Below are 26,700 nucleotides of genomic sequence, written 5' to 3'. Positions count from 1 at the left end.
TATTTACATATTTCTCCTTTAAATCCAATTATCCAATTTTTGGATTATGTGACATCCCTAACTCTACATGTGGAGTAGATTTAATTATAAGTCAAAGAATCAATGTATTTATTTACATATTTCTCCTTTAAATCCAATTATCCAATTTTTGGATTATGTGACATCCCTAACTCTACATGTGGAGTAGATTTAATTATAAGTCAAAGAATCAATGTATTTATTTACATATTTCTCTTTTAAATCCAATAATCAATGTATGGCTTCAGCCCTAAGTCTTCATCATGACTCCTATCAAATCTAATATTTTTTCATCATTATCAAGATCAAATATATTCCAATATTTACTAATTTTAGAAATTTTAAACAAAAACAAAAAAAATTTACAATTATATTCTGCCACTAAAAAATAAAGTAGAACTACAAAAAAAAATATTTTAGAATTCAGAGTGAGGGAACATTCTCCATAAATTTAACATAAAGAATTCTCCAGTTGTTTTGTATTCATTATTATTGTTCCAGTTTAGTTTTTATTGTTTTTAAAATTCGGGTAAAAGGGTTAACATACATCTTACCACATCCCAAATGAGATTCTAGCTTTTTAGGCGATTACACAGCCTGAAAAGTTGGTAGTATAAATTAAAAAGAAAAACATAATAAAAAAAAAACAATATTTAAGAGTGAGGAATCACTTAAATTTAAGGCAAAATGGTTTGGCAAGGTAGCTTCATAAAAACACACGAAATATTTTAAGGGGAAGCAGAATCATAATACATATTTTCAGTAGAACACTATGGTTGGTTGTTTTTGTTTTACATCATATCAACCCTTTTCAGGTTATTTAATGCCGAATCCAAAGATTTTGAAGAAAGATTTTTTTAATAGAATATATTTGTTGTTTTCAAGTCATTTTCTATTTAACCCATAGTTGGGTCCCTAACAGGTACTACCACTCCGGGTCAGAGTTGACCTGGGAACAATGGCAATTAAAGGGTGGATCCACACTCCCCAAAGCCCGCAAGCTGGGGCCCTCACCACTGGATATAGTTTAAGGTCATATCCAGGACCAGAACACTATGTAAAAAGTATGAAAAAATTATTGGTAAAAATAAAAGTACAGAATATATTTCATTGGAAGATTCTTCTTCAAATGAAGACTTTAATGATTTTTATTGTTCCAGTAATTTTTTTTTTTTTTTTTTTTCATAAAATAAAATGCTAATTTATAAAGTCCCTGAGAGTAAACGTCGTACTTTGGTCCAGACCAAACTTCATTTCAATTGGAAGTTTTTTTTTTCAGATAAATGAGATGTGTATGCATACTCACACCATACTTCAAAATAAGAAACATTTTCTAAGAAAATTTTTCTTATTTTGAAGAATCCAAATAATACAATTAATTGCAAAAATTCACAAGCGTAAATTATATCTTTATTTAATTCAGTTATTTTAAAAAGCCTTATGCTTAACACATAGTGTCTTTATGAGTCAAATTTATATCCAGTTTTTATTGTATATGTCGATTTAAATGAGTAAATACACTGAATAAAGTGCAATCAATAATTTCCCCACCATCCAACAACAAGGTCGCATGCACAGAAACTGAGAAAGCAGAACTACTTACCCAGCGATTTCCTTCTATTGTTAAAAAATTTTTGATTAGTTTGTTCAAGCTGGGGATGGGGCATCCTACCAGATGCCAAACATTCACTCAGTAACTCAGGTATTCCAACCAAGAGATCTTTTTAAGGGTTTAAGACAGTCCCTTTAAGCGCAACTGTTGGAATCTCTCTTGCACGTGGTTCACCTGGTATATTTCTAAGGTAGTTTTTTAAATTCTTTTTCAGAAGTCTGGTTGCTCCTATAATAACATGTAAAATTTATGCTAAAAATGTTACCTTATTAAAAACATTAAATATTCTTTGTATTTTTTGGTGAAAATAATGAATAAACGAACTTCATTTTATGATAATATAGTTAGTTTGAGTAAATTAATTTTTCTTTGAGTGTTAACGATATCATGAACACAAACTTTAAGGGATTTTTATCGTAATGTTCTTGAAAATTTAAATTATTTTTAAGAATTGTTACAATCTATGATGCTTTTCATGAAAATAAAAAATAAATTGATGCGTTTTTTTAGTATTTAAAACTATAACATTTGTTTACACAAAATAAAAAAGAGTTCATTATATTCTGTGATAATAAATACTGGATATTACATCAAAATTGGTTGATTTCATGAATTTTAGTAAATCTTTAAGCATAGTTTTCTCATGTGACTATTTAAATTAGAGTTGACTGAAGATGTTGCACCAGAGATATTTTAACTGAAAGATGTTAGTAAGATTCTAACTGTACCTTTAAATAACTGTACCTTTAAGTACAATTGTTTGAATCTGTCTTTACTTAGTTCACTGGGTATATTTGCCAAGTATTTTAAAAAAATTCTTTTTCATATGTTACTCTTTTAATTACAGGAATGATGGAGATCTTCCTAAGATTCTAATTTTCCTTTTCAGCTCTGTTTAACCAAGCATCATTGGGGACACTGACTTCTACTAAGGTTGCTTCTTTCTTCTCGTTATCACTATTATTTTCTCATGTTAACCCCCAACTACTTGGATGTAAGAGGCTACTATTTGTGACCATGCCTAAGAAACATTAACAAGATGTTGGTTTACGTTACATTTGATCTTCTGCATATCAGTTCATAGCAGGGAGCATGAAGGGAATTCCAAAGTCTAGCTGTTTGAGGGAAGAAACTATTAGAGTAGAAAGCTTTCTGGCATTTAGCGACCTCGACAGTGTAAGGGTGTGATTCTCGGCCAATTGTTTGTTCTCACTTTGGCATGCTGAATTGAATTATTTCTGTCTATGGTAAGATTTTTTGTTCTCATTTTGGCATGCCGAATTGCATTGTTTATTGTTTCAGATCAAGACTGCGGGGATTTTTATTGTTCCTTGATGTCATCACGATTTGAATTTACATTCGAGAACTTTTTAAAGAATAGACATTGTTCCCTTTATCGCTGCTATCTGTATTTCATGCTAGTTTGGTTTTCCAAGAATTATTTCCAAGTATTTCTTAAGATTTTTTTTTTCATTAGGCCAGTTGCTCCTATTACAACTGATATAATGTTGGTTTCTTTAAGGGACCATATCTTTTTTAAATCATTATTTAGGTCCTGATATTTAGTTATTTTTTTGCATTCAGCTTTATTAAGGCCATAGCCATTTGAAACAATGACATTAATAATGAATGCAGTTCTTTCAGGCTTGTTCAAAATTACAATTTCTGGTTTGATGGCCCTGTGTGTGTTCTCACATGTTTCATTAATTTTTCCCTACATCCTGCATCTTTTTTTCAGGATACATATTCTCGGCCAATTGTTTGTTCTTGGCATACCGAATTGAATTGGTTTTGTCTATGCTAAGGTTCTTGCTCTTTAGCTCTTTGATGCCAGTCTCCCCATCAAGCTGTATGTTTTTTATTTGCATCTTCATCCCAACTCTGACAGAGCACTTGGAACATTTGTCCACAACAAACTTCATTGCAATATATCTTGAAAGATTCTGCTTCGGATCAAGACTCCATGGATATTTTATTATTGTTCCTTTTTCTCTTTTTTTATTTTAATTTTCTTATCATTGTGTTTTTCCTGTGGATGGGGCATTCTATCGGATGTGTGTGTGCTCACATGTCTTATTAGACCAGACTTTGAGACAAACTCCTTTCCACAAACTTGACAACTAAAAGGTTTCTCTCCAGTATGTGTTCGCAAATGTCGTCTAAGACTCCCATCGTCACATAATCCCTTCCCGCATACTTTGCAGATCGATTTCTCACCCGTGTGGGATTTGACGTGCCACGTTAACAGAGAACCATGTGAAAATCGTTCGCCACATAGTAGACAGGAATAAGGTTTCTCTTTGGTGTGTTTTCTCATATGCACCGTCAAATTAGATTTACAGTAAAACGCTTGCGCACAAACCTCACAACTATAAGGTTTTTCCCCACTGTGGAGGAGCATATGTCTTTTGAGATTATCCTCAGAACGGAATTGCTTTCCACACACGTGACAAATAGGAATACGCTGCTCTTTTTTAATGTGTGTTTTTACATGCTGCTTGAACAGAGAACGCACTGAAAATTTTTCCCCACATACCAAACAAGTTGTCCCGTTAGTGTGCACTTGCATATGTGTTTTTCTATGAGCATAACTTTTAAATTGCTTTCCGCACACTTGACAAGTTGGTTGATCCTCTTCAGTGTGCGTTTTGACATGCTCTATTAACTGTGATCGCTCCGCAAATTCTGACCAACATATCATACAAGGATAAGTTTCTGCTTCCATTTTCACTTTAGTGTGTTGTCGCATATGTGTACCCAAACTAGCATCATCTAAAAATGTTGAGCCGCATATTTTACAAGCAAAAGGTTTCTCTCCAATGTGTGTTTCAGCATGGTCTTTTAACTGAGAATGCTGTGCAAACTCCAGCCCACATATAATACAAGGATACGGTTTAGGTTCACTTGTCTCTTCAGGATGCTTTAATAGCATATGCGTTTTCATATCAGCGTGGTCTGAAAATTTTGACGTGCATTTTTTGCAAGCAAAAGGTTTCTCTCCAGTGTGTGTTCGAACATGGGTTTTTAATTGATGTTTGTATGGAAATTTTAATCCACATCTTATACAAGAATAACGTTTGCCTTTAGGGTTTGTTTCCATATCAATTTCTAAATTAGAATTCCTTGTAAATAGCACTTTACTCACTTAATTGTGATGTCCGTAATTTTCCGCTGTAACTGTAATCTGTCAATGAAAAAGAATACTAAAATAAATTCATTTTGCATTTAAAAATTAACAATAATAAAAAGATTATTTTGTAAGTATTTTAATGGAATGTATACAGCACAATCATATTGACACACCGGTTCTCGCCAGATCGCCGAAGTTAAGCAACGTTGAGCCTGGCCAGTACAAGATGGGTGACCATTTGGGAAGGCTAGGTGCTATATGTACCTTCTGGGAAGGTTAAGCGTGGGGCCAGCATCCTCACCCTGTAAAAAGAAATCCTCGCTACAAATAATTGTAGATGGCTATCACCCTCCAGGGGCTCAAGGCTATGGATGGAATGTGCTCAAATCTTTTGTACCCCTTCAACATAAATGACTAATTTGACAAGCAGCAAAATCACACCCCTTCTGTTCTAATAGTTTTTTCCTGCAAACTGCTAGACTTAAAAATTCTCTTACTGTACTCACGGGCAGAGGGTCAAGTGTAATGTGAACGGACATCTTGCTTCTCAACTCCCTACATAGTATCCCTGTAGATTTCATCCCACATAATAGTCCCTTACATTCAAGCGGCAGTTGGAGTGAATTATTTTATTTGAGGTAAAATAATAGTAAAAAATGTGTATGTGTATGTATATATATATATATATATATACACACACACACACACACAAAATAGGTTGAGTGTAGATGGAAGCCAATCAAATTCAAGACCCATAAACCTTGATTACTAATATTATTGAAACGGTTTGAAGAGTATGAATCCAAAAACGATCTCTCTGTTGGAGTCGATAATCATTAGCAAAAAAAAAGGAAAACTGGAAAAAAGTCAAAACTACAGTAAAAATTTGCAACATACAAATTTAAGTAACTATTATACAAGACAAAGTTCAGTCTTCATTGGAGCAAGCAATAGTGCACATTGGACTCTATAGCACTTTACTGCCTAGCCTCCATTTGCTTCTCTAGGTGACATTGACCAGAAGTAACATATATAAAATATTTTTTTTCATGGTGGAATTTTGCTCATTCCTCTACATTAGCAAACCTTGGGGAAGATGTAAAAGTTTAATAAATTAAAATAAAATATTAATAAAAGTTTAATCATTTCAAAAGCTTAGTGTTAATTTTCACATCACCAATTTTAAAATAAATTCTTTAAAGACATCATGCATGGATCATTGTTGCTACATCTGAGCTGGTATATCAACTACCAGTCTCTCACTCTAAGAAGGGTTTGAAAAAAAAGGTCTGTAATCCACACTATCAACCAAATTCCAACATATGTGCCATTGGTATGATGTTGCATTTCTATGCCTGTTTTACAAATATTATAGTGGAATGTGCTCCGATGAACTTAAAGCACTTGTACATGGTGGAGGTATATACTTTTGACTAACCTGGCAATCAGCAAAATTCCACTGCTAGACTCTAGAGATCCATAGATTTTCAAATCCTCCATCGATGCCTCCATTCAGTCTCAAAAGTCAAAGGATAGATGTAATTGTGAAGCAAGGGTTGTGCAATTTCCAACCACGCCTCTCCTGAATTGGCACTGTTTGAGTCCAATGGCAAGGAGAAGTCCAGGATGACTGGAAACAATGCTGAGATAAGCAAAGAGAACATACAGAACCCGGAAGTCCCAAATGGTCACCCATTTAGAACTGACCAGGTTCAATATTGTTCAACTTCGGTGATCCAACAGGAACTGGTGTGTCAACATGATTCTGCCGTATATAATCCCTCCTCAGATCCCTGTTTTCCTCACTGTACAGACATACAGGATTGGCCTAGTGTATATGAAAGGCATTTAAATCCATAATAAAAATGCATCTAGGTTATTAATATTTTTGAAAATGTTTGACAAGACACAGCTTATTCTAGAGACACAAACACATGTGCTCTAAGAGTAAGAATTCTAAAAATATCTTCTTGCTGGAGTCTATGATCAGCAGTAAAAAAGATATGAAGATTGCTCATGATGCACAGGAGACTTATTGGTCTGTACTGAGAGGGAGATGAACGATCACCTGAATTCTTAAATATTGGTCATACAGATGAGATTTTCCAGGGTGACGGGAAGCAATTCTCCTTAAGAGAACTCTTAAACAGCTTTGTAAGTATGGGAGCTAGTTCTGGTTGAAGCTTTTTGAGCACTATAATTGGAATACTGCCAGGATTGGTTGCTTTACTGGAATCAAGGTTTTTGATTAGCTTGGCAACATCACGCTCAGCTCTCAGAAGCATCTTTAGGAATTTAAAAAACTTTAAATAAGCAGGTAAAACAATTAAGAAAAAAGCTTTTAAAAAGAATTTTGACCATTAGGTAAATATTAATTCATATATCACTGAATTATTCAAATTTATAGAATTGCTGGCGCTTCTACACTATTGGGACGAAATTTTGGAAATCGTAAAACTGAATTTCACATGAAAACAATGGTATCTACGTATTCCTTATTTTTAAGATGATTATAGCGAAAAATTATGAAAATCGATAAAGCAGAAGATTATTTATCAAAGAAAAAACAGAATTTGATGAAAACACAAAAGTTCAAAAGGGAGGTAATTTTCCATTTCAATTTAAACAAGATGGCCGAAAAGTTTCATTTGCTAACACGATTAAAGTTGTTTCTTTTAATAATTCAGTAATTTCGACTGCATAATTTTGAAGCTACCATTGTAACTTATCAGAATTGACAAAAAAATCAGTTGAAACCATTGTTTTTTTTATTTGAAAATTCCATTGACTACAAAATCTCGTCCTAATAGTGTAGAAGTGTCAAGATGATTCAATTCACTTCAACGGTAAAATTTCTATTAAAAAAAACAAACATTTATTTGACTCAATTAATTACAATAACAAACTAGAACAATAATACTTGAATAAATTATCCTAATTTATATGGAATAATAAACAAAATGCAAATGAGACACGATGTTGGTAAAAAAAAAGCCACTTCTGCATGTTAGTGACATAAGGTAAATATGTGTATTTCAGTTTCAAGAACTGCCGACAGATGTCATAAGGCTTCATTTCTGAACAAATCTGATACCATTTTTGGATTCCTATCAGACACACATTGGACTACATGTGAAAAATTTCAAAATCTACTAAAATCACACAGAATTAATTCCTGAACATATTTGATACCATTTTTTGGATTCCTTGGGTAAAAATAAAACTTACCTGATTGAATTTTTAGAGTTACATCATGTTCCAAACTGAAAATATTCAAGAAAATTATTAAAAAAAATTTCGCCCAGGCAACATCACATGTAATTTCTGCAAAATGGAAAATGCTCTAAATCAGCAACTGCTGGGAGTTACATATTGGAATTTGCAAGACTTTTCATAGCTTTTATGTTTGTCTATCGTGCAAGATACAACACAATCAGAGGACATGGGTGTCAAGCACTGGATAATTTGACTTGGAATTACTCTGATGTATATTGTGTATGTGGGGGTATTTAAACAGCACATTTTCATTTGGAAATACATTTAATAATGAGCATAGAGTATTTTTCCTCAATAAGACATTTTTTTCTGTGGCTTCACTTTTTCAAGTATGACTATTTGGTATTTCGGTCAAATTGCTGTAAGAATTGTGGATTTATTTTTTAATTTTTCTTTTTGAGGACATGGATTTCAAAGTTCTAAATTTCTGGATGATGTAAGGCATCCATTTTTTTTTTTTTATTATAGAGTTATTATTTATTATCAATATGATTATTTTCAAAAGAACTTGAATTAAAATCTCATATTTAAGCATATTTGCTGACCGGGCAATGCCAAAGAGCCAGCTAGTAATTAAATTAAAAGTAAAATCTGTGTGTCTGGTTTTTTTTTTTTTGTAGAATATTACCCATTGATTTTTATTAGAGTAATATGAATATAATTACATGAATCTAAAAAAAAAAATTCAAAACTTGAGAATGAATTAATCTAAATTTATATCACTTCAACGTTAAAATTTCTATTAAAAAAACAAATATTGATTTGACTCAATTACAATAACAAACTAGAACAATAATACTTGAATAAATTATCCTAATTTATATGGAATAATAAACAAAATGCAAATGAGACACGATGTTGGTAAAAAAAAGCCACTTCTGCATGTCAGTGACATAAGGTAAATATGTGTATTTCAGTTTCAAGAACTGCCGACAGATGTCACTTGTCAGCCAAAGAACAGGGGTCGATAACTCTTCCTTTTCTAAAAGTGCGTGCAAACTAAAATTATATTTTGATACATTTTTATACAATCTCTCTGTACTCGTCTAGCTATAACCACTATCAATAATTTCTCACACTCTTTATCTGTGCCTAAACCTTAACGTAGATTCCATGAACAAAGCTTCTTTCTTAGAACTGCATGCCTGTGGAACTCTCTTCCGATTGCCTGCTTTCCAACTGACTACAATCTGATTGTCTTCAAGTTCAACGTAAACAAGTTCTTGATGAACCGTCCCCTAAGTAATCCAATTTACAAAAAAATTTCCATTACTTATGTATACATATTAATCCTTATCCTCAAGTGGCCTCCGGGCCTTGATAAGTGGTGACTCTTTGTAAAAGAAAAAAAAACTGTCAGAAAAAGTTATATCACTCACCTTCCTGCAGCTTCTGACGGATATGCTTGCGACTAAGTGAAAGCCTAGTTAGCGATTACTTTTATTTGTAACCGATGTTACGTGTCAATCATCTGCCATAAAAGAGGCTCACTGCACGTTTTGGGGATTATCTTCTTCTTTCCTTTCGCAACTCTGCTCTCTTCTTTGCTCAAGGCATTATTTTTTTTTTTTTTTGACTTGTCTACATATTCCTATCAAGATCATATATTTTGATACATTTTTTTATACAACCTTAGCATAAAAACAAATAATTCTAAAAACAATCTATAAATGTTTCATGTTTTTGAAATTATATTTTGATACATTTTTATACAACCTTAGCATAAAAAAACAAATAATTCTAAAAACAATCTATAAATGTTTCATGTTTTTGAAATTATATTTTGATACATTTTTATACAACCTAAGCATAAAAAAACAAATAATTCTAAAAACAATCTATAAATGTTTCATGTTTTTAAAATTATATTTTGATACATTTTTATACAACCTTAGCATAAAAAACAAATAATTCTAAAAACAATCTATAAATGTTTCATGTTTTTGAAATTATATTTTGATACATTTTTATACAACCTAAGCATAAAAAAACAAATAATTCTAAAAACAATCTATAAATGTTTCATGTTTTTAAAATTATATTTTGATACATTTTTATACAACCTAAGCATAAAAAACAATTCTAAAAACAATCTATAAATGTTTCATGTTTTTGAAATTATATTTTGATACATTTTTTATACAACCTTAGCATAAAAAAACATATAATTCTAAAAACAATCTATAAATGTTTCATGTTTTTGAAATTATATTTTGATACATTTTTATACAACCTAAGCATAAAAAAACAAATAATTCTAAAAACAATCTATAAATGTTTCATGTTTTTGTATGTATTTTATTTTCAATTATGAATCATTCATTGAAAATAAAAATTTATTAAAACATTAAAATTATATTTTGATACATTTTTATACAACCTTAGCATAAAAACAAATAATTCTAAAAACAATCTTTAAATGTTTCATGTTTTTGAAATTATATTTTGATACATTTTTATACAACCTAAGCATAAAAAACAAATAATTCTAAAAACAATCTATAAATGTTTCATGTTTTTGAAATTATATTTTGATACATTTTTATACAACCTAAGCATAAAAACAAATAATTCTAAAAACAATCTATAAATGTTTCATGTTTTTGAAATTATATTTTGATACATTTTTTATACAACCTTAGCATAAAAAAACAAATAATTCTAAAAACAATCTATAAATGTTTCATGTTTTTGAAATTATATTTTGATACATTTTTATACAACCTTAGCATAAAAAACAAATAATTCTAAAAACAATCTATAAATGTTTCATGTTTTTGAAATTATATTTTGATACATTTTTTATACAACCTTAGCATAAAAACAAATAATTCTAAAAACAATCTATAAATGTTTCATGTTTTTGAAATTATATTTTGATACATTTTTTATACAACCTTAGCATCAAAAAACAAATAATTCTAAAAACAATCTATAAATGTTTCATGTTTTTGAAATTATATTTTGATACATTTTTATACAACTTTAGCATAAAAAAAACAAATAATTCTAAAAACAATCTATAAATGTTTCATGTTTTTGAAATTATATTTTGATACATTTTTATACAACCTTAGCATAAAAAAACAAATAATTCTAAAAACAATCTATAAATGTTTCATGTTTTTGAAATTATATTTTGATACATTTTTATACAACCTTAGCATAAAAAAACAAATAATTCTAAAAACAATCTATAAATGTTTCATGTTTTTGAAATTATATTTTGATACATTTTTATACAACCTTAGCATAAAAAAAACAAATAATTCTAAAAACAATCTATAAATGTTTCATGTTTTTGAAATTATATTTTGATACATTTTTATACAACCTTAGCATAAAAAAACAAATAATTCTAAAAACAATATATAAATGTTTCATGTTTTTATATTATTTTATTTTCAATTATGAATCATTCATTGAAAATAAAAATATATTAATACATTAAAATTATATTTTTATACATTTTTTATTCAATAAATGATTCGATTTTCATATATTTTTGTGTTATTTATTTCGTTATTATATATTTTTGAGTTATCATAAAGACTTGTTTATATTTGAGGTTAACATAATGATCGTTACATGTCAGTTCTCTTTCGAGGAACATAACTCGCTTTTGTCGCTAATATGTCACTGTCCTACAGAAGCGCAAAAAAAAAAAATAAAAAATCAAGTACTACTCACTTTTTTTATGATCTGATTCTGAAGGATTTAAATGATACGATTGTAGAATTAAAATGTGACGAAATTGATGAAATAGGAAATAAAAATTAAAGATGGCGTCCAGTAAAGCATGTTCGCAGAAAATTAAAATTCGCACCAGTTTTTTTGTTTTTTTTAAATAGCGGGACAAATGGTCATTTTGCTGTTTATTTCAAACTGAACACTCATGATTAAAATGTTTGTGTGTATGTTTGGATGTCTGCTAAAAACTTTCGACAGACGCTACGAAAATTCACAAACTTGGTATCACATCGAAGCTCCATCCTTTGCTCGAAAAATATCGAAAAATTGGTAAAAAATGTTAACTTTTTCACCCCGAAATCGACAATTTTCGACGGGGGGGGGGTCAACAAAAACGGTCCTCTCCTGACAATGACTGATTCTATGCATGCGTCAGATGACGTCATGACCTGATTTACTTTAAATAGTTGAAAAACCGAACAAACTTTATGTACGTCGCATTAGCTCAGTTGGTTAAGGCCTTGGTTCATTGTCTAAACGTTTTGGGTTCGAATCGTGGTGTGAGATGTTTGGTTTTTTTTTTGTTTATATAATTTTAGTTTCTCCTGGGTATTTTTAAAGGCGTTACGAAGTATACTATTCTTACATATTCAAATTAGAAATTTAAAATCAGATTTGCATGAAATTTATTTCAGAATCATTAAACATACATCATCCGAAATTTAAGTTTTTCTGAAAGTCTCACAAGCTTAAGCTTTATATTCTAGACACATTATACAATCATCTTCCTGCAAATGATATTGTCAAAATAAAAATGGAGACTGTTCACTCACGTTTGGTGTTGCTTGTGTCTGAGGAAATAATCCAACCCGACTTAAAGATGCTACGAGGAATAAATAGGCTAGGGGTAGTGGTGGGAGGCATGCTCCTACTTGTTATAAAAAGTGTAAGAATTGAAATTGATTTAACTTACCGGGAGTGGGTCGGAGGGAAGAAAAGACACTGAACTGCTGTTTGCCGTTACTGAGAAACTGGGTGTCTATTTCCTACTAAGTTAAATAGACATTCTAATCTCGTTGGAAATCACGTTGGAATTCTCGCCACTGAGAGTTAGTATGTATAAAAGGAGTTGTCTCACTACGGGTTGGTGATTAGTTAAGAAGCTAGTTACCTGGAGTCTTTATCGTCACGTTGGTTTGTTATTTTTTTTCTGCGATTGTTTCACATATTGTTATTATTATTGTTATTGCCGTGTTAAATTTGTTTTATTTGTTAAAGTTGTTATTGCTGTTATCTTCCTGCTGTTATTTTTGAACGGGACATTTACCGTATTTTTTTTTTTCCCCTCTCTAACCCGTCGGCCATGGCGTCCGCCAGCAATGTGCCGTCAGAAGAGGACAAAAGTGGCGAACAAAAGAATGGGTGGGCGAAACCACCCAAAGTTAAAATTGACGTTAACAACTTTTTAACGGAAGCAAGGAAATGTCTGCAATATGTTACAGACACAGGAGTTACTTTAGAAGCACCACGGCTACAGGAATTTGCCAAGAAAACGATCTCACTTTTTGTGGTTGATCGCAAGACCAAAAAATTGATCAGGTCAACCAAGGAAACGGTAACTAAATTACTGGCAATGGCAGGAATGCGGGCGGATCGTGTAACGAAATGCAGAGGCTACAATACCTGGGCCGCCCTGTTTAAAACAGAGGAAGAATGCGTCGCACTAACCAAAAAGGAAATCATCACACAAGAATTCATATTAAGAATGGAGTACCTAGGACGGAGGAGAACGACTGTTTCCATTTTCAAAGTTCCAGGGGCGGTCCCAGGTGAATATCTAGCTGCCTACCTCCTGAAATTCGGTGATATCACTGGTATAGAGGTGGACTAGTACAACGGAGTCTGGTCCTTCGACATCTTATTAAACAAAGAAGCTTTCCTCGAAATACCCTACTTCCTGGAAGCGGGAGCTGAAAAACTCCCCATTGTGGTCACAGGGAGGAGGCCGACCTGCTGGATTTGTAGTGAAGTAGGTCACTTAACCTACACATGTCCGAAAAAGACCAAAACCAATGTGACAAACACAACAAACCCTAAAGAGGTGATTGTTGGGCACCTCGAACCTGAGGCTAGAACGCCAAATACAAGCGAAAAAATTGAAGTGATTAAAGAAATCACAACAGAAGAATTCGAGAAAAAATTCAACTCCGAGATGGAATCGCCCAAAAAGAGAGAATGGACACTGGTACCGTTTTCTAAATCGCCTCGTAAAACGTACGTGGATAAACTGACCAAAGAGCAGATATTAGACATTAGGACCAGTAAAGATCCGGGGGGCAACAAGTTTAAGGCCCTGCTAAAAATAAAGGACTCGCTTGATGAAAAGCGCAAGCAAAGCGAGAAGAAAAAAGAAAAAGAAAAAGAAAAAATATTAGATTTCCCCGAATCTCTCTTCCCCGAAAAGCCTGCCCCTCCTCCAAAAGAGAAAAGATCACCCCGTAAAGCGCCACCCCTCTCTCCCGCAAGCGTACCAAAAAGAGACCCAAAGTTGACAACCCTTGGCTCCCCATCCAAAAAGACCCCTAAACCGTCTCCATTCTGCTCCCAAAACAATACACCCCAAAACTCCCCCCCCCCCGCTTCTCCTATGAAAATTGACATGCCCCCTCCTCCATCACCTCGCCCTTCTACTTCTGAAAAGAAAAGACAAAGAAGTCCCTCCGTGGAAAAAGACCAAAAAAAGAAAAGACCCCCTTTTTTTCAGGGCAAAGACGTGTGTAAGATCACGGCTAATATAGAGACCATATCAAAAAATCACGGTAGAAAAGACTACCGAAACCTCTACACGGTGAAGCAGATAAGCAAACTGGACATTACAAACCCAGAAAATTTTCCTAATGCCAAAAGACTTTTAACTGTGGTCAGAAGTCGTGAAGAGGCCAAAGGAGTTTGGACTATGCTGGAGGAAGCAAACTCTGCTTTTAATATCATTCCTCCAGCAGCCTTTTTTAGCGACTCCGACATACTTAAAATGGAGAAACTATGTGTTGGACGGGTCCCCATAAAAATCCACCCTTCACTTTATAGAGCGATTAAGTTAACATTTCCTCTAGACATCGGTGGTCTGTCCCCTGATGGGGCCATCACTAATGAGATGACCTCAGGATCATTGGGGACAGCTGTCGGTGTCTTGGCACCGTCCATGTTTGTTAAGGATACCCAACCCTAGATAGATCACAATGGCTTTAAGGTTAGCTACTTTGAATGTCCGAGGGTTGAGGGAGGCCTCTCGTAAACTTTGAGTTGCACGCGACCTTCAACGCCTCGGGGTGGATGTATGCTGTGTACAGGAAACTCACTTCATTCCCAGTGATTATCAGGGTGTGCTGCTTAGGGACTTTCAGCTCTATTCAGCACATTTTGATTCCCACTCGAGGGGTGTTTCCTGGCTAGTTAGACGCACTCTTGATGCTTCGTGTGACCCAGTCTATGCTGATCCAGAGGGAAGAGTGCACGTGCTGGATGTTACCGTAAAGGATGTGGCATTTCGATTTATTGGGGTTTATGCTCCCAATAGCCATGGCGAGAGGGTTTCCTTTTTCCGGGGGATCGAGCCCTTCATGAGTTCGTCTCGGCGGATAGTTTTAGCGGGAGACTGGAACGCGGTCCTGGATCCCGATTTAGATCGCGGGGGTAATACTTCAAGGGCTACTAACCAGAACCGGGATGCTAAGGCGTTTCGAGACTTTATTGACAAGTTTGATCTTGTCGATAAATTTCGAAACGAAAAGCCCGGGGATGTAGTTTGGACTTGGACAGGTAGACGCGGCTCCGATCCGGTGCAACTTTCGAGTTACATCGATCGGTTCTTAGTTAGGAGAGTCGACTTAGGGCTTTTAGACTGTCCAAGTTTTCATAACATAGTTTATTCGGACCATAGGTTAGTCCGGGTTCGGGTAAACTTAGATAGCGTTAAACCTAGGATGGCTAGTTACTGGAAGTTCAACACGTCGTTGTTTGACGTGAAGGGCTTCCGGGAACAGCTTTTACTAACAATACAGAGGGAATTGATGGGAGCCATTATCGGGAATAAGTGGTGGGGAAAACTTAAACAAGTAATTAGGTCCTTCGCTGCTGATTTTAGTCATCGACTCAATCTTAGTTCTAGAGCAGCGAAAGCGGCACTAGATGATAGATTAAAAAGGGCGGTGGAGGAGGGGGATAGTGATAGTTATACTTTAATTAAGGCTGAACTGGACTCCCTGGATAACAGGAAGGACCAGGGTCTAGTAGTTAGGGCTAGGTTAAAAAGAGTGCCGAACGAGGCAACAAACATGGCCGCGTCAATGCGTGCGGAGGAGCGTCGACGTGCGACTGATCGACACATCGCCAGTGTCACATTGCCGGACGGACGAACCGTAACATCAAATGATGGAATCCTGGAGGGTTTTCGAGCTCATTTGTAGGAGCTTTTTACCATGGAGCCCGGTCTGGAGATTGAACAGTTTGACACGTATTTAGCTGACTTTTCTCGCCTTGAAGCGACCGAAGCAGCTACGTGTGAAGGTAGCATAAAAGAGGAAGAAGTCCTTGAGGCTCTGAAACAAGTCGGGCTAGACAGGACCCCTGGGATTGATGGTCTGCCTTACAAGGTGTACTTGAGGCTGTCGCCCATTTTTATTCCTTTGCTGGCCACACTCTTCAACTCCTGGTTTAGGAACGGGTCTATACCTCAGTACTTTACCAGGGGAATCATTAAATTGCTTCGCAAAGATAAAAATGGAGGGGATGGGATTAGCAATTTCCGGCCCTTAACGATGTTAAACACAGAGTTAAAGATTTTGGCCAAGATCTTAGCAAATCGTCTGCAGGTTGTTTTACATCGTCTCATAAGTCCCGAACAGACGTGTTCTGTTAAGGGCCGGACGATTCAAGATAATTTGCACGCGATACGCTTGATCATAGAGAAAGTCGACACAGAAGCCGCGCTGATCAATTTAGATCAGTCCAAAGCATTTGATAAGGTGGACCATCGTTACCTAGAGGCTGTTCTTTGCTCGGCTGGGTTTGGACCCCAGTTTCGCTCATGGATTCGCCTCTTGTATGCTAACCCCGGTGCTATGGTGGAGGTGAATGGGGTGAGATCGAAGCCCTTCAGGTTAACAAGATCTATCCGTCAAGGTTGTCCGTTATCACCCATGCTGTATGTCATCGCGCTTCAGCCCTTTTTGTGCCAGCTTAGGGTGAATCCGGTCCTTCGCGGGATTACTTTGCCAGGTGGTTCTACCCCAGTAAAGTATACCGCCTATGCCGACGACGTGACTGTGCTTGTAACGAGCAATGCCGAGATTAGAGTCGTCGACATGGAAACAAGACGGTATGCACAGGTAACAGGGGCCATAATCAACCACGTTAAGTCTATTGGCTTATGTGTTGGTGCCTGGAGGGGAACGCCCCTTCAGGGGCCCTTTGGCTGGACTGATGGGCCCTGCAAGCTACTCGGCGTCTGGTTTGGCCCCGACCTCCAGCTGGAGAAAAATTGGTCGGAAGTGTTGAAAGTGGTCAAGACCACAGCTCATTTGTGGTCTTTGAGAAATCTAACTTTAAAGGGTCGGGCGGAGGTATGCAATACTCATATCTACCCCCTGATCCTATACCGTCTATCAGTGCTTCCACTCCCGGAGTCCTCACTACTTGAACTAGTGCGTGCTCTTTTCGCGTTCTTATGGCGCGGAAAGCAAGCCATGGTTGCTCGGGAGATCTGTTGCCTGCATCCGTCTGAAGGCGGTCTGGGTATGCCTAATATCAAAATACGTAGACACACTCTAAGGCTGATATACCTGGACCGAATGTGTACACCTGACTTAGGGAACGGTGTCTTCTGGATGGAAGACACTAAGAAAGCCTTTCCGGCTTTGGAGAGTGTGCATTCGGCTGAGGGGGAGGCATGCAGGAGGCCCCGAAACGAATGCCATTTCTATCGCGAGTGTCGACAGGCGTTGAGGTTCCTTCAACGGGTGAATGAAAGCCTCTCTGACACCCGGCTGTTGTCTCGCAAAGCGCTATATAGGGTTTTAGTGAGGGGATCTGTCCAAGACGAAAAGATTGAGGAGTTCGGTTTCACGAATGAGGAGCGTCGCTCGATATGGCCTTGGGCGCCCGGGATGAGCTGTTTCGATAACTACGAGGCATCGCTCACCTGGCTGGTAATCCGAGATGCCCTCTGGGTTCACAAAAAACTTTTCATAGTGGGTTTTACAATGACACCTAGTTGTGTCCGATGCGGAGATTGGGAGGAAGACCTAAGCCATGCTTTCTTCCGCTGCGCTATCGTTCGACCGTTATGTGAGTTAGTTGAGAGCTTCACGGTTCGCATACTGAACGGGCGTTTTTTTGTCCTGGATGTGGTTTCCCCGTGCTGCAATTGGGCGCCGAGTATGAAGAAAGAGGAACGTTATGTTTTTCTGTGTTTGCTAGCTGTTATGAGAGGCGTGATTTGGTCGACACGACAGAAGGAAGTTTACAGAGATGAGACCTTCACTGCTCCCCAGCTTGTTCTCATGTTCAAGCATCGGTTGAAAATGCGAATTAAGCTGGAGAAGGTGAAACTCACTCCTGTGAATTTCTACGAAAGGTGGGTGAAAGCTTCGCGACTGTGTAGAGTGACTGGAGCTGGCCTTGAATTCGTTTCTGATTTGATTTAGGTCAAAAAGGATTTTGGGTATCCTGAACTAACAAGACATCAGTATCGGACCGATTAGTTTAGTATGGGTTAGTTAGGCTTTATTGTTTGATTTTTTTTAGCGTAGCTAGAGTATGTATGTGTTCATCGTCCCAGTCCCTCTTTTAGTTTGCCCTTGTCCCCCCCCCCTTTTTTTTTTCCCCCACCTTAGGTTCGATAACCCCCATTCCTGACCCCAATTAGGTGACGGATGGACTGCTTTGTCAGTGATGCAGGTCGTTTTTGTGGTGTTTATTCAATAAAGTCAGTTTTCGTGTGGACCTGCGTCTTTTCGACTGACAAAGCTTTCTATCTGCCACAATTCTTTTACTAACTACTTTTTTTTCATTGTAAATATTTCATTCTTTTTGTATATAAAATTTTTAGCCCCCCCCCCACATCATGTATATATCATTTTTCGGGTTATAATTAGGATTCCCATAGAGTGATTCTGGTATTCTGGTGAAAGAGTCTAGTTAAGTTAACTTTATGTTAGATAGGTTCACATTAACCTCCCCCCCTATTTTTGGCCTTGTGCCACATTTTGTGTATATTTATGCAAATAAATATTAAGAACCTAGTTACCTAGCTTGTTAGTCGGTTGGCGTCTCTTAGACTTATTATCTCGTTACTGCTGTTCGGCAAACGTTACCTGTTAATTGTTACCTTTACAAGGAAAGAAAAGACTGCTTGTAAGCAACGTCACCATTTCGTTGCAAGCCCTTACTGCCTTTTCTTACACCCCCCCTCTATTCTTGTTGGTGAAATAATCCCGGAAAAAGGCAACCTCCAACCAGACATTTTCACTTGTGATTTATGAACAGTTACACGTCTGATCGACTCTTGTCACCTTACTGCTACGTTGTTCCCGTCGCCCTATATTGTTCCTGATCAGTGCTCCTCAGCTACACTGTTACTCGTCCCCAGTGGAAAGGACGCAAAGGGCAATCCTTTGCAACCCCTCGAAGCTTACGTAATCAACTTTACCCTCAGCTTAATCCCCCCCCCCACAAATAATAATAATATTTGGATAAATAATAATGTATGTAAAATAAAATGTGACACAATGTTGGTCAAATAAATTTAAGTAATACTCACTTTTTTTTTATATAATCTGTTTTCGAATGATTTATTGTAGACAGAAACGATGCGATTACTAAGTCAAATACGACGACATTACCGGAAAAGGAAGTGAGAATTAAATATGGCGACCGGAAAAGCAGGTTCGCAGAAAATTAATGAAAAAAAAAAAGTTAAAATAATGATTTCGCAACATTTCCCATATCTTTCGTGATTGCAGGTGTAATCAGAGCACTTGTACAGTTCAATCAAGACATTAAAAAACGAAAATATCGAAAACAAAGTTTAAATTGTTCGTATAAGTTATGGAATAAAGTTCTCCGAAAAGAAATTCACTTAGTTTCATTTTTTTTTTTTTCATTTTTTTTACAGCGAAAAAACAATTTATGATACCGAGCAAAAGGTTCGATTTTTAGGAAGAAAAGCTAGTATTAAAGATGGGGAGGGAGTGTCGGCGCTTTACATTGAGTTATCCCCCGTGGCGTTTCTAAAAATCCAAACAAAAATTTTAAAAATTCAAAGATATCTACCTTCAACGTGCTGTCATAAAAACATGTTTCTCCGTAGTAAAAAAACAAAAAACAAAAACAAACAAAAACTACTCGATCAAATATAGTGAAATGTTTTTTTCATAAATCTTCATCTAAACGGATACGTACAATATAACCTCTTTTCGATATTTTCATTTTTTAACGTCTTGATTAAACTGTACAAGTACCGTAATCAGTATTATTTGCCACCCCTTCTTGCGGCCATTAGAAGGGGGCAATCACTCCAATTTCTTCTTAGTCAAATAACACGTCAAGTAAGTAACAAGCAAAATATTTTCCAAACGAAAAAATATTTGAAAACCAAAACATTTATTGTATAAAAATGTATCAATATATAATTTTTAGCCACCTCCAAAGGTCACCACAGAATTACCCCACCCCCTATATGTAAAACGATGTAACTTTATTATAAATTAATATTATCAATATAACTTTTGTACCATTTAAAAGAAGAAAGGCAAAATAAACCAGTAATATTAAAAAAAAAAAAAAAAAATCATACGAAAATAATGAAATCGCGAGATGAAAATCGTGTTTACATAATTGACGCTTGGCCTTTTTGGTCAAGATCAAAGTGTAGTATCTGTTCTTCAGATGCTGCACTTCATTTTCTTGTTCTCTTTCGGTGGAGAAACAAACCTCACGGCCAATCTCAACCGCGAGAAATGTAGCTGAAATTTTAACACATTTTTTAAATGCCGTAACATCCGGCAAAAGTGATCTAATGATTATAACATCATGATCTTCGCATGCAAGCTTATGTGACCGACTTTGACTTTCTGTTTCAACTTTAAAGTGCTCAACAATAAGAACCGAGTTTCTTTAGTTCACTGACATATAGGGACTCTCAAAAGTCACCACAGAATTACCCCACCCGGGCCCACCCCATAAGTAACACGATGTAACTTTATTATATTATATTAATATTATCAATATAACTTTTGTACCATTTAAAAGAAGAAGGACAAAATAAACCAGTAATATTCTTTTTAAAAATTTTTCATCGTACGAAAATAATGAAATTGCGAGACGAAAATCGTGTTTACATAATTAGCGCTTTAAATTAACGTTCCCATGTAGTAAGCATTCCGAACGTCAAAACATACCCGTGTTTAATAAATCTAGCAAAATTCGTAAGATTTTCATGAAATTACATATAAAATGCAGTTTTCGTAAAATATATGAGGGGAATTTTTTTTATGCGTGCCCCAGTGCCCCACTGCCCCACCCGCCCTATTTATTCGAAATTTGAACAAAATATATTTATATTGATCAAAATTTCTATTTACTATGAAACATGAGAGTTCAAATAACAAAAAAAAAAAAAAAATTTCTTTTTTTAAAGTTTAAATACACGTAATTGAACAAAAATTTTCCTTGAAGTTGCAATTAAAAAAATGATATAAATTTAATATTATATTATTTTGGTTTTTTAAATAGTATTTTTTCTAATTAATATTTTTTTTTTTTTTTTACATAGGCATCACCACATTATCAAGGCCAAGAGGCCACTCAAGGATAAGGGTTAAAGAGTGTACAGTAGAAATTGGACAATATAGTAATCATTAGTAATGAAAATTTGGTAAATTTGATAACTTATATGGAACGGCTCAACAAGAACTTATTTACATTAGACTTGAAGACAACCATATTGTAGTCAGCTGGAAAGCAGGAAAACGGAAGACAATTCCACAGGCGTGCAGTTCTAAGAAAGAAGCTTTGTTCATGGAATCTACGTTTAGGTTTAGGCTCAGATAAAGAGTGGGGGAAATTATTGATAGTGTTTACAGCTAGACGAGTGTTTCTTGTGAAAGTTTGGCGAGGGGGGACCATAGATTGAAGCTCAGTCGAACACTTTCCATGAAAATAACGATACATCAGAGACAAACACGCAACATCTCTTCTGTGAGATAGAGGTTGCAGGGAAGAGAAAAGGACATCTCCTACGAGGCTACGAAGTCTATTTTGAATTCTATCAAGGCAGGCCAAGTCCTTTCTAGCAGCTCCTGCCCAGATGTGGCAACAGTATTCCATCCTTGGACGTACCTGGCTCTTATATAGATAGAGAATTGCATCAGCAGTGAGATATCTACCGGATCGATAGAAAGATCCCACCATTTTTTCAGCGGCCTTGGCAACATATTTGATGTACGTGTTCCATTTAAGATCAGGAGTAATGGTCAAGCCAAGAAGCTTGTCAAAACTTGAGGCCTCCTGAAGACGAGAGCCATTCATTTCAATTGATGCCAGATGTGGATTAGAATGTTGATGATGTAAAGAGAGAAGCTTGGTTTTAGATGCATTAAAAGTAACCAGCAAAGTAAAAGTAACATATATACTATAATCAGTTGAAGAAAAAGAAACTTCCTATTTCAAAATGTTCCGTTACAACATAGATTTTGAATTAATTGTGTTTACATGTTTTTTTTTTTAATATTAAGTTTTATATAAACATGACTTGTTAGTTTTAATGCATCTAAAACCAGGCTTTTATCTTTACATCAGCAACGCTCTGTCCCCACCTGGCACCAATTGAAATGAATGGCTTTCGTCTTGGGGAGGTCTCATGTTTTGACGAGCTTCTAGGCTTGATCTTTGCTCCTAGTCTTAAGTGAAGCACATACATTAAGTCCGTTGCCAAGGCCGCTGGAGGGGTGGTGGGATCTTTCTATCGATTCAGTGTGTTATATTATAAACCCTTTTTAAGAATTCAAAACACAACAACCATTGGTGTAAGCAACAGTCCGTTTTTTATTTCTCCTGTTGTTCTTGCTTATGGCAGACAGAGAGAGAGAGAGAGAGAGAGAGAGAGAGAGAGAGAGAGTGGGGGAGCGACAGAAAGAATTATCGTGGCGTCCACTCGGCTGACAATCAAACCTCCAACTGCAATCTTTTTCCTTCTGTCACTTTTTCCTGTCAATCTTTTCAAAACATCCACGTAACCAGATTCCTTTCTGTTACATTTTTCATAACAATAACAAGGTTTGTTTATATTTGTGAGAAATATTGAAACAATTCCCATTTAGCTTGTCAATTTCTGACATTTCATCTGCAGACGCATGCCACATTTTAATTCATGAACATACATATATGTATATACACCTATACACATATATATATACTAGCATGTCAACCCGGCTTAGACCGGGTCATTCGTGTAACAAGTGGATGTCTCACTGCTGATGCAAGTCTATCTATATAAGAGCCAGGTACGTCCAAGGATGGAGTGCTGTTCCCACATTTGGGCAGGAACTGCTGGAAAGGACTTGTCCTGCCTTGATAGAATTCAAAATGGACTTTGTAGCCTTGTAGGGGATGTCCTTTTCGCTCCCCTGCAGCCTCTTTTTCACAGAAGAGATGGTGCGAGTTTGTCTCTGCTTTGTTTTTATTTTCATGGCAAGTGCTTGGCTGGGCTCCAGTCTATGGTCCCCCCTCACCAAGCTTTCACAAGAAACACCCGTCTAGTAGAAAACACTATCAATAATTTCCCCCACCCCCACTGTTTATCTGTGCCGAAACCTAAACGTAGATTCCATGAACAAACCTTTTTTCTTGGAACTGCACACATGGAATTGTCTTCCGTTTTCTTACTTTCCAGCTGACTACAATATGGTTGTCTTCAAGTCTAACGTAAACAAGTTTTTGATGAGCCGTTCCATATAAGTTAACAAATTTAGCAAATTTCCATTACTAACGATTACTATATTGTCCAATTTCTACTGTACACTCTTTAACTTATCCTCGAGTGGCCTCTTGGCCTTGATAAGTGGTGATGCCTATGTAAAAAAAATGATAGCTATATTGTTGCACAAATAATAAACATTTATAGACGACTTTCAAATATTATTTGTCTCTTTTTACCAAACAAAATATGGAAGCCCGTAGGTAACCAAATGAACATTCAGTAAAACCGTATTTCATATTTAATATACAAATGTTTATAATATTGTTTATCATTAAACTGTGTAAATCTTAAAACCTAACAAAATTATAACAAAGATTAACTATTAATTGCAGTTTGAAGACGATAAACAAAGGTTTTAAAAAAATCATTAAGTCGCTTTTGCTTTTTCAGTTTTTAGTATAGTTAACACAAGTCTGACGTCATCGGATCATGGGCTCCTTTCTTTACAATGTTTTAGCAGAGCCTAATAATTGTACAGACATTTATTTAAAAGTCTACTTAAGAAAATGTAATTTTAATAAAACAATTTTGTAATGAAAGCAACATTGGATTTTTCTAAAGTAATTTTTTTTTCGAACAAATAAATAATTTAAATGAAACATTTTTCAAATTAAAGCAAGATTAAAGAGTCAAAAAACAAAAAGCGCCACCTGGCGACAGTTTAGTGAAACGCAACAAAAAAGATGGGCATTGTCCGCATACTGCAGAAGTGTCTATTATTTTATTTTGGCACTTCTGCGATATACAGATGGCAGCAATGTTAAGGGTGATAACTCCAATTTCCTCTTGGTCAAATACCATGTCTAATAAATATGGGAACCGAGTTCCGCATGCAAGCAATTTTTTTTTTTTTTTACATAGGCATCACAACTTATCAAGGCCCAGAGACCACTCGAGGAAAAGGGTTAAGAATGTACAGTAGTCAGTTAGACAATATAGTAATTGTTAGTAATGGAAATTCCATAAATTTGTTTACATAAGTGGAACGGCTCATCAGGAACTTGTTTACATTGGACTTGAAGACAATCAGATTGTAGTCAGCTGGAAAGCAGGAGAACGGAAGACAATTCCACAGGCGTGCAGTTCTAGAAAGAAGCTTTTTTCATGGAATTCACATTTAGGTCTAGGTACAGATAAAGAGTGGGGGGAATTATTGATAGTGTTTTCAGCTAGACGAGTGTTTCTTGTGAAAGTTTGGCGAGGGGAGACCATAGACTGAAGCTCAGTCGAACACTTTCCATGGAAATAACGATACATCAGAGACAAACTCACAACATCTCTTCTGTGAGATAGAGGTTACAGGGAAGAGAAAAGGACATCTCCTACGAGGCTACGAAGTCTATTTTGAACTCTATCAAGGCAGGATAAGTTCTTTTTAGCAGCTCCTGCCCAGATGTGGCAACAGTACTCCATCCTTGGACGTATCTGGCTCTTATATAGATAGAGAATTGCATCAGCAGTGAGATATCTGGAAGGCCTACCCAAGACGAGAGCCATTTATTTCAATTGATGCCAGATGGAGATCAGAGAGTTGATTATGTAAAGATAGAAGCTTGGTTTTTAGATGCATTGAAAGTAACCAGCCACCTCTTTCCCCATTGTACCACATGCTCAAGATCAGAGGAGAGAGAATCGGAGAGAACTTTGTCGTTTACGGCCTTTGATGTGCTACCATAGATGGTCGTGTCATCAGCATAAATGTCTACGAATGATGTAAGGATGTGATTTGGAAGATCATTAATGTAGATCAGGAAGAGAGTTGGGCCCAGGATGGACCCGTGAGGGACTCCAGCATTAATACTGTGAGCTTCTGAATTTTGTCCATTGACCACTACTTTTATGAACCTATGAGAGAGAAATGATTTAATAACTGAGAAGACATTTCCAGTTATACCACAGCTGGAGATCTTGTGAAGTAAACCTTTATGCCACACCCTATCAAAAGCCTTTGATATGTCAAGAGCAACTGCCCTAGAAAGGAAGCTTTCGTTGAGAGATTCACTAATCCTATGAGATATAACTCTGTAAGCACATCTGCTGCAGATCTAGCAGAACGGAAACCATATTGCATGTCACTAAGAAGGTTATTTTTGCTGAGATGGTTGACTACTTCTCTATTAAACACAGATTCCAGCAATTTACTGAAGACACACAGGAGACTTATTGGCCTGTACTGAGAGAGGGAGATGACCGATTACCTGAATTCTTAAATACAACTCAAATGTTACCAAAGGTGAGATAAGTAACTTCTGAGGACTTAACTTCTATCAGTACTTAGGGAGCTCATCTTCTCTGCTTTTATCTATCTTATATATATATATATATATATATATATATATATATATATATATATATATATAAAATGAACTCATTTTTTTCTATTCTATTTCTATCTATATATATATAAAATTAACTTATTTTTCCCCCTCTGATTTTACCCTTAATAGGATTAAAAATCAAGACATTTAATGCAAATGTAATATGCACAAACTGCAGCACAATATGTGAGGTGTGTTATAGGCCTATTACCTCTCCACTTCCTCGATAATCGTAGATTCCTATATTTTTTCTGCTGAGAGTCCACGGCCCTAATCAGTTACAATCAATGGAAGTGGTAAAATCTTTTCTCTCAAATAAATTCCTCCTTTCTTCGCCACCACTTAACACCGTTGTGAGATCGTTCACAAGGAACAGTCATGAAGGAACACCGGTATGTTTTAACCGAATCGAAGGGTTACTTCATAGTTGCTTAAAAAAAAAAGAAACTGGAATTGACCGAATCGAAGGGTTACTTATGCCATTTTTTTTTTCGCTTTTCACTGTGTTTTTTTTGTTTTTGGTTTTCCGAACACGTTTTTACATGATTTTTGCTTTTTGTTTTTCCGATTTCTTTTTTTTAAAGAAGTTTTTACCTTTGTCTTCTTTTTGTTTTGGTTT

At 35.6% G+C, this 26,700-nt stretch overlaps 1 protein-coding gene across 1 annotated transcript; it reads right to left on the bottom strand.

Moving 5' to 3' along the window:
* Nucleotides 1–1,414: 1,414 nt before the first annotated feature.
* Nucleotides 1,415–20,355, bottom strand: LOC145269723 (uncharacterized). The gene is made up of 3 exons (XM_080125445.1): nt 19,546–20,355; nt 7,989–8,023; nt 1,415–4,814 (listed from the first exon to the last, which is right to left on the bottom strand). The coding sequence occupies exon 3, from the start codon at nt 4,728–4,730 to the stop codon at nt 3,606–3,608; it is 1,125 nt and encodes a 374-aa protein (XP_079981571.1). The 5' UTR covers nt 4,731–4,814; nt 7,989–8,023; nt 19,546–20,355; the 3' UTR covers nt 1,415–3,605.
* Between the last annotated feature and the right edge of the window lie 6,345 nt (nt 20,356–26,700).

Source organism: Euprymna scolopes, chromosome 45, assembly GCF_053919585.1.
Source record: "Euprymna scolopes isolate OS-2025 chromosome 45, ASM5391958v1, whole genome shotgun sequence".
Classification (NCBI taxonomy): domain Eukaryota; kingdom Metazoa; phylum Mollusca; class Cephalopoda; order Sepiida; family Sepiolidae; genus Euprymna; species Euprymna scolopes.
This window is presented reverse-complemented; position numbering and strand designations above follow the sequence as displayed.